Below are 9,580 nucleotides of genomic sequence, written 5' to 3'. Positions count from 1 at the left end.
GAGCATGGGGAAAAGCGGACTTTAAAGGGGATTGAAGCCGTTTGGCGGTCAGTAGCGCCCTGTCCCCTCTGGCCTAAAGGGGGAACGGAAATGTGAGGATTTTATGAGGGCGGGGAGCCGGGGTGCGGAGGAAATACTGCCCGCGAGTTGCCGGAGGGAACGCAGGACGGATCCGCGGTTGCCCCTTGTTTGGCTCCGTCCTTTTTCGGCTTCTCCTTTCGCTTTACTCCCGTATCTCTGCTAGACGTCCTGCCTTAAACTACCGCGAAAGGGAGGGAAGAGCGGAAGCATGTCCAACCCGGAGAAGCGGATCTTATCCCGCCCCTCGGCCCCCCTAGCTGCAGCGCCCGGGGAAAAGCCCGGCTCCGGCAGCCGCCCGCTCCACTCCCATGGCCAGAGCGGTGGAGGTGGAGGCAGCGGCGGGTCTCCTCCTCCTCCCCCCGCTCCTGGAGGCGACTCGGCTGCCTGCAGCTCCCTCTCTCTCCTCCTAACAACCACCACCAGCAGCAGGAGCCGCGCTACAGGCACAGCCTCCTCCGCCGTCTCCGCCAGCATCGTCTCTAGAGCGGCAGCGGCTCCTTTCCTCGTTCCAATCCCCTCCTTCTCCTACGCTTCTCCATCTTCTTTTTATTTCTTGCCGCCGCCTCCTCGTTTCCCCTCCTCATTTTCCTTTAACCTCACAAGTCTCCAAGGGAGGGAAGGAGGAGGAGAGGCAGCGAGAGCGGCGGGAGGAGGAGGTGGAGGAGGAGGAGGAGGAAGAGGAAGAGATGTTGGCGGAGCAGCAGCAGCAGCTCACTTGATCGCCCATCCAGGCGGCAGCGGCAGGAGGAGACTCTTCTGTTCTTCCTCCATCCAGGGCTTGCTGCTCCGTTCCGCAGCCGGCGGCCCCCGGCAGCACCACTCCCGGCTCCTCCTCTCCCCAGCCGCCTCTCGCCCGTGGTCCTGCAATTCCCTCGGTGCTGCAGCAGCAGCCCGCGGCGACGGGATCCGAGGAGGCGACGGCCCCGGCGGGAGCAGGACTCCTAGGCGGCAGCAGCGGCAGAGAGGCGCCTTCTTCTCCTTCTCGTCTCCCCTGCTCCTAGGGCCAGACATGGAAGATGGATCTAATTCTGCAAGCTGCTTTAGGAGGTTTACGGACTGTTTCTTGAATACAAGTAGGTACCGGAGCGCTGTGCCCGGCGGCGGGTCGCGCGTGTCTCGGGGGAAGGCGAAGGGCTGTGTCCGAGGCTGGGTGCATGCCTTGTGCAAAGGGCATTTCTTTGTGAGCGGGGGGGAGGCGAGGACACAAAGGGGCCGTATACGTGGGGCGTGCGTGGACGCATGGAGGAGCGGCCGGGTGTGTATTGAGGATGCACGGACAAAGGGGATGCTGGATGTAATTGAGTGCTCTTTGTGGGAACTGGCTGGTAACGCCTCGAGGATTTCGGCATCGTTCCGGTGTCAGACAACTCTACGTGTATGTATGTCAGCCTTTTGCCTGGTACATGCTTAATTTGGTCAGGAATGACACGTAGAGGAATGGAGACTGTCCCCCCTACTTACTCGAACAGGCAGAAAGGAAGCATTATGGTATCGGCAATTGACAGAAAAGCGGCAGCGGAGGACCGAAAAGGGTGAAATGGATCGCTTCTTTCTGCATCCCTCATCAGATCTGCCACGCGCGTTCACATTCCATATTTCTGATTCGGCTTTGGTACCGGGTGCCGCCTTCCCCTGGCCGTGGCTCGTTGTAAGGCGGGCCAGGAGCCCAGGAGGAAACATGTGCTCCTTGCTACGAGGGGCTGGCGCTGGAGCGGGGATAGTGACCGGCTGCCGGGGAGGGCGGAATAAAGCGGGGCGATTGAGGCGCTCCACAAAGGGCTCCCCGCAGCCAGTCGTTCCCGAAGCCTCGCCGGCTCCACCGAGCCGGAGGGCGGGGGCCGGGCGCGATGGCCCCGTGCGGGCGGGCGGGCGGGCGGCACTGGGGCCGGAGCTCGGCCTGTCCTCGGTGCGGGGCTCGGCGTGGGGAGCGGCCCGAGCCCTGCGGCGGGCTGTGCGAGCGGGGAGAGGCTGCGCACGGCAGGAACTCCCCGTGGGCAGGCAGGGACGGGCGGCCCCGCTGCCCCTCGGGGGTCTCGCCCTCCGCCGCCCGGCGCTTCCCCGGCACGCCGCGCCCCGGGCTGGCGTGGGCCCGGAGCGGCCGGGACTGCGGGCCGAAACCTGCCGGGTCCGCCGGCCCCTGTCCCCCGCCAGCCCTCAGTTCCAGCGCCCCGCCGGGAAATGTGTAATGTGTGCCGGGCTTCGGTGTGCTCACAGGACTGAAGAATTTACAAGCAGTGCATGTGTCAGAGCTGAAATACATATATTATATATATTTATATTTTATAGGGAACTTTTTTTTTTTTTAGCTTGTCCAGTATTTTGATGCTTAGGATGACTTCTATCAGTTGTGGCTATATTTTCTTCTTGTGACAGCTCCTTAGTTTGTGGATCTATGCCTTAAGGTGTCCCTAGATTGAATTTTAGTCTGTTAGTATACTTTGTTATAGGTGGCTTTTTGGATACAGGTGAACCGTATATGGTTCATTGGGGACATGTGAGAACAACTACAGAGATGTCCACTGAAACCTCATTGTCTGTTTCATTACTTACAGCTGTCTTAAGCACAAGAGCCTACAACTGTGGTAGTACTTGTGTTCCAGAGTAGTGGTGAATAAAGATGATTATTGTATTTGCTGCACTGTATTTTTTCAACTTTATTCAATAGTTGATTATGGCACAGAACCACATACTTGTTTAGTCTTGAGACCTGAAGGGAATCTTAAACCCTTCCAGGTTTAATTTTCTTTGTGCTTGATAACGGTAGAATGCCGCCATGCGTGTGGTACAATGCGGATGTTTTAAAATAAGTGGTCGTGAGAGACAGGAACTGAACGAGGGAATGTGTATCATGTGGGGCAATTCAATCCTATGCTAGACCAGGAAAAATATGATGTGGAAAACATCAGCTTTGTTCAGAACAGCTTTAAAAGCAGTAGTGAATTCAACTTAAGCTACTTTATGAACTCTTGAACACAAGAAATTTGGTCGTCTTTCACTGACTGTGACCTCTGACTGAAGATTTTCCGGCAGGCAGGAAAGGAGCAGAACTGTTCTTTCCCCTGTGAGTTTACTGACGTCTAAGAAGACATGCAGTCTCTCTCTGTGGAAACACTTTTCCATACTCCGCGGCCCGTGCTCAGGAAACTTCCAAGAACTTAAAAGTCTGGTATTCTCTGCTCTTCTTTTGAATGTGATTGATACTGACCAGTGGGCTCAACAGGTATTAGTGAGGCCAGATAGACTGACGGACAGACATTGACATGCGGTGCGTATGTACATATGTGTACCCTGCCATCCCTCCCTGAGTGATTGCATAAATCTGATTTCCTTAGGAAACCAGGCTGAAAAAAGGAGGGGAGGGAAGTCAAACAAGATAGTGTTCAGTTCCAGTGCAGCTCCTGCAAAGAGCACTTGTCCAACTGTTTGGAGTGCTGTGCACAGTCCTGTTACAGTGCAGCCGGAAGACTATCATTGTTTTGAAGAGGATGAGATCATGTAAAATAATGAAGATAATGTGCTGTGTCTCATAGCTTTTGTTTCCTGAATTGTATTTTAAGTTCTAAATCATATTCATGTGCATATATATATGCTCTTTGACTTTTAAGACCAAAAAAAAAGAGCCTAAATATTTTTGAAGGGAACCTGAGGGGTTCTGTAGGGAAGAGAACTGAGATGAGTCCTCCTGGAGAGAATATTTAAAAGTGGCATAACAAAATCCTCAAGAGTGGAAAACAGTGAAATTGCTAGAGATGTATTCCTTCTTGCATCTCAGCTCTTTTGACTTGCATGCTCTTCAGTCAGGATTTTGTTAAAAGATTATTCTTATTAAAATTTTAAGGTTCTGCAATACTCCCTTTGTGCCATATCTGGCTATTTCTCTTATTAAAATTTCTAATGAAACACTGGACTGCAGAAGCTTATATGAACTTTGTGTGATGTATGTTGTTTTTTTCTTAACTGTTTGAAGTCTTGGCACGTAACAGTGTTTTAAGAAACTTTGAGTATTGAACATCCTGGATCAATACTCCAGTGGAGTTCTGTCATATTTAAAATATTGCAAGTTGCCAGGTATTCCAGTATTTCAGGTTTCTGGGAAATGTCTTGCCTTTAGGTGGGCATCCCATCTTCCTTCCACATTCCAGGTCTTCTGTCATGGTGCAGGTGCAGCATATGTCATCTGTGTCCCATGAGTCCATGGGTCTACTAGCAGGTATGAGTTCTTTACACTATGTGGGCTTTCTGCTTGTCAGAGAATTACCAGTATATTTTTATTGTATACAGTTACATTTTTTCTGGCTGTTTTAGTCCATAACTTCACATGCCACATGCTAAGGCTTTCTGATTAAGCAGCACTCTAAGAAAGAATACATGTAAGATATGTTGTTGTTCAGGAAGAAAATAGCAATTAAAATTTAAATAATGTCAAAAGTATTCCTGTTACTTGATCTAATGGAAAAATTAATCTTGTCTTGACTCTTGTTTTTCCTGGTCTGTGTATTCATTTTTTTGCAGTCAGGGTGTTCTAAGTTAAATTCTGATCTTCAGCAATGAATCCCTTGTGTGAAGGTGGACAGAATTTGGTTTTCCAATTAAATCATGCTTAAAATTTAGAATATGTAAGAAATGAAATTGTCGAGTTTTCACCCCATGGATTCTGACTCTAGGTTAATTGAAAGCAAAATTACCGCTAAAGTAGGATATAGTTATGATAAGTGATGTCACTCCACAGCTCCCATCACAACTGGTGTTTCACATTTTTCATTAATGTATAGGAACACCATATATCCTGGTCTGCAGCACTGCATCTCTACTTAATGGGATAACAGAAAAATACGTAGGGCAGACAGCAAGGAATGGCTTGGAAAGGTAATGAAAACCATGCAAGCACAAGCAGTTAAGAGTGGAGAAAGGCTTGCTTTTCCAAGTCAGGTATTTTTACAAATGGTTGTCTGTAAAACATGCAGTTTACATTTGGAATATCTAATGTTCTGTCCCTTCGACTCAGCTCTGCTGCCTGTGCCTGATGGTTTGGGAATCCCTAGCGCTCACAAGCCTTGAGAGAGGAGGTAATGCCTTCCCTGGTAACTCAGTAACCTGGCTCCTCCTGTGAGATGAGCTGTGGAAGGTGTGATTATGCACAGTGGGACGGTTTAGATGAGTTGGGAGATGGCTTCTTTTTGCCACTTGTGTGAGGAGGATGGCAGCTTATTTAGTATTCTAACACAAGGCTGGCAGCTTCATTCCCCCCATTTGTGTCCTTTTCTTTTTTGCTCATGTTTAAGCCAACCTCATCAGCTGGACGTGGTGAAAACCTGAAGTGTAAAGATGTGTTTTTATTCAACATGTATGTGACTTAGTGACTTGATTTTGAAAGTCATGTGAGTTCTTACTTGCACTAATGATCTAGGGCAAAAACCTGGCTGTCTTGCTCTTATGTCATCTATCGTACAGATCAGTACAGCAGTAACTTCTGTGCAGTTTTAAGATTCTGTGCCATTTTCTAATACACATAGATTATAACCAATGTTCTCTCAATATTATGGAATCATGGACTTAAAATGTTAAGAATGAGAGTCTTTGAGTGAGTGGATTTTGGACTGGGAAATGGCTTATGCAGCTTGTTGATTGATGTTAACCTTGCCTGTGTTTAAAATTGTATTTTAGATTGAGTTTAGTATCAGCTCATTTTTTAAAATGCCACTTTAAAAAGTATTTGAGTTTCAGGTAATTCTGTTTAATACTTGAGCATTTGATTTTTGTTTGTTTTATAATATTACAATGTCTGCACTGTTGGCACTATTATTGTATTCTAAAAGAAAGCTAAATCATAGGTAAAAGTATATATATATAAAAAAAAAAGGCTGTTTGAAGGTTTTAAAATTGTTTTTATACTCCCTCTGCTGGCTGTTTCAATTACAAGTACTTGTACTTGAACATGATTACTAAATCTGCTTTTTATTTTACGGTTTTATCAAATAAGTAGTAAAGTGCATTGATACACATTTTTTTTTTTAAGTATAATTGTTAAATGAAGAAACACAGTTTGCAGGAATTGGAAGTCTGACACTTTTGTTTATGTAACAGCGTTTCCAGTTTTTGTTATACCTTGTATTGATTTTAACTCCTGTCCTAAAAGCAGTTGAATCTTTGGGTGTTTTGGTCCCCTCTTCATTAGTAAATTTCACAGAAATAACAATTCATATATTGTTCCAAACTATTTGTTTGTCTGTTTCATTTGTTGTAACAAATATATTGTCCAGCTTTGAAGAACAGCTGTGATAACACAGAAATGGTTATGCTGTCTTTTGTTAAATGAAAAAAAGATAAAATTCAGTCATGACTTTGACTTTCTTCTACATAATTAGCTACAATGCTGCACTCAAAGCGTTCTGTAAATGTAAGGGATAATTTTTTAAGGTATTGATTTTGTTACAGTAGTGTAGAGTAGTGTTCATCCAAAATATTTATACCACCCAAAAATTGTCATTTCTAGGAACCTCAGAGGTTGTTCACAAGGGTTGCTTTATATGTTATAGAAATGAAGCCATTGCATTTCCCATGGGTTGTGGCTGAAGCAGTTCAGTATTTCTTGTTGGTGTTTCTGCTGAAGGCGCAGGCTGCTCGGCGGTGTGTCCTCGCTGGCGCTGGTGCAGGGCTTCCCCCGCTCGCTGGGATGGAGTTTGCAGAGTGCCACCTGCTGATTGACAGCTCCCGGAGCGCTGCCGCCTTTGCTTCCTGGCGCCTCCCCCAGCTCAGCCTCCCTTGGCTTGGGCAGGGGACAAGTCGGTGCAGTTGAACCTGGCAACTGTGTGGAATCAAATCTCAGCTTTGAGCTCTGCTCTTAAATGATGCATTTCTTTTTTCCTAATTTGTTTCAAGGTGAGGACACAGGATTTTCATCCTGGCAGGTGGGCTTCCCTTGCCATCTTTGTCCCCTTTTAAAAGTTTGTGAGAAAGCGTCATATTTCTGTGGTTTCTTCATCACATCTTGTCAAGCTGTCATAATTAGTGTGGGAAGAACCAGCCTGGCTGGTGTTTATTGAAGGCTTTGGCTCCTGCTATGCCAGACAATGTAATGATGTGTTGCACACTCAAATGAGGCCGTTCAAAAGGCAGGTAACAGACTCACCACCATACCTTGCTAACAGATGAAAATTCCTCAATGCTCATGATATGTTTGTTTTTGCAGGAGAGAAGGACAATTTTATTTAAAAGTTCTAAATTTTTACAGGAAAGTCATGCATTAATCTTTAGCTTAGTGCATTTTAAGAATGCTTTATTTCAACATTCAAGTATGATAATTATGTCTTAAAAAATTGGCAAGAATATGATTTAGTTAAAAAAATATATCATTTACATACTTAAAAAGAACTCCTTTGTTTCAAAATTCTTTTAATATACCTTTTCATGGTGATTTGTTGCCGCAGGAAGCCTTTTTAATTCCAGCTCTTAAGCATCCTGTCACAGGTGGCATTAAAAACAAAAAATACTGGTTTTACAAATTTCATATTCTTTTGGAAAACACATTGATAGCAAGGTTTAGTCTGAGTGAGATTTTTAACAATAAAATGTCACATCATTAACAGGTGCCAAAATCTTGTGGTTCAAAAGGACGATAGCTGTGGTCAGTATATCACTTGAAGACTTGCTTAAGTAGTTTTGGCTCAAGAATACTAAAAGAGAGGGATTTTGAATATTATTCATGCCTTCAGAAAATCCATAGTAATATTATTGATATCTATTGAAAATAATAATAAAAAACCTCAATGTAGGAGCAGCAGTAGTGATCTCGCCTTCTTTGGTGCTGGGACCCAAAGAAAAGATTGTCAGGGTCTGAGACCAGTTAATCCACCTTCCATCTGAAAACTTTTAATGTTTTCATTAGCACTTATTGATCTGATTTCTTGTTTCTGCATTATCAGCCAATTCCCATGCACCAGAACTGTATTTTTCTTAACAAAGTTTATTCAGCTGATAATAATTTCAACATTCTTCCTTCCTCTCTCCTTCCACTTGCATCAAAAATAAATCCCCTAATGTCAAGCCACAAATACTTCCAAAAGAAAAGGAAACTTTTGCATCTGAAGTTCTAATAACTTTGTTATTCGAAACCTCACATCTAACTCTTGTGACCCATACATACCCAAAATAGCAGGTATATGTAGCTGCTGACAAGGACTGCTATGCTTACCTTAGTAATACTGCTTGCTTTTCTTCACCCTGTGGGGAAATTTCCACACTGGCAGGAAAAAAGCCACTTTCATTGTCATGTATATTTTAGTAACATTTTTGCAACATTGTGGTTCACAGAATAAGATGTTTAGCCTGAATTATGGTGGCTAAATGTGCGTCCCTTTTATTCTTTTGTAGTTTTCCTCACTGCCTAGTTTTTATATCTCCATTGTATTTCTTCTATAGTGTCTTATTTTATTTGCTTCCAAACTGGGTAAAACTCCTTCCCTTTCTTCTAAAGGTCTGATTTAGTCTTAAAAAAAAAAAGTGTCTCAGTATTCCAGTAATGATTTTTTTCACCAACACATAGCACTTGAGTTTATGATAACTCTTTCTTTTACTTACACTGTCTTTTTTGTGTTTATATTTTGGTTTTCTTTCATGCATATACAGATACCTTGGCAGCTTCTCTAGAGTGAATTCTTTTTTGGAACATAGCTCTGTCGACTGTCCTTTCTTTGCATGCCTTACTTTCAGTTATATTGTAATTTCAGTTTTATATTCCTTTTCCCTTGTCCACCCATAAGCTCATTTTAGCTAATGTTTCCTTCTTGATTGCTGAGTTGTGCTGATTTTGTTTCTTCCTGCATGGTCTGGTGTTTTATACTCTCCTTTTTACAGTGTTTTTGTTTCCCCCAACTATTTCAGTTGTGTGAAGGCACTATGGCGCTATTATTCTTATTCCGGTATGGTTCACTTAAACAGTATTGTCTGGATTTTTTTTTTTGGTGAGAAGAAATTTTGCATGGTAGTTTGAAAATGCTCACGATGTGTTCTGTATTTGCGGTGACTCATTGTATTTCCTAATCCGCCACTGTCTGCCCAGCCCTAAGTGTGATGTCAGTAGAAATTTTTCCTTCTTGCTTTTTTTTGAGCACACGTAGGACTGATGAAAGTTACTGTTTGATGTAACAGAACTGAACTCATCTGTTCTCAAAACAGGCACTGCCTTGGCTAATATGCTCAGGTTTTGTTGTGCCAGGCTTCCGTGTCTCATTCTTGAGAGCAAATTGCTCCTGTGTGGATGTGTCCCAATGTACCTGTTTCTTCAGACTTCAGTTTTCACCAGTGCAGACTCCTGCGACAACTGCTCGTGGAAGCTGCTTCTTTCGTGGATCTTAAGTGTTTAATGTAGTTTTGTGGCCTTCAGCTGATGATTATGAAAGCAAGAAGGTATTGGGATTAGAGGTGTCATTTTGAGAAGTGCTTTGAGACATCAGAGAGAATGAATGGCTGACGTGCAGTCTCCAATGTTTATAGAACAGTA

The 9,580-nt window shown here is 44.2% G+C and overlaps 1 protein-coding gene across 1 annotated transcript in view; it reads left to right on the top strand.

The window, feature by feature from the left end:
* Positions 1-289: 289 nt before the first annotated feature.
* Positions 290-9,580, top strand: part of PDE10A (phosphodiesterase 10A) — a 166,276-nt gene continuing 156,985 nt past the window's right edge. The window contains exon 1 of the mRNA XM_059467800.1: positions 290-1,154. Within this exon, the coding sequence (XP_059323783.1) occupies positions 290-1,154 (865 nt within the window). The remainder of the gene's footprint in view (positions 1,155-9,580) is intronic.

This window comes from Ammospiza nelsoni, chromosome 3 (genome assembly GCF_027579445.1).
Source record: "Ammospiza nelsoni isolate bAmmNel1 chromosome 3, bAmmNel1.pri, whole genome shotgun sequence".
In the NCBI taxonomy this organism is placed as follows: domain Eukaryota; kingdom Metazoa; phylum Chordata; class Aves; order Passeriformes; family Passerellidae; genus Ammospiza; species Ammospiza nelsoni.
This window is presented reverse-complemented; position numbering and strand designations above follow the sequence as displayed.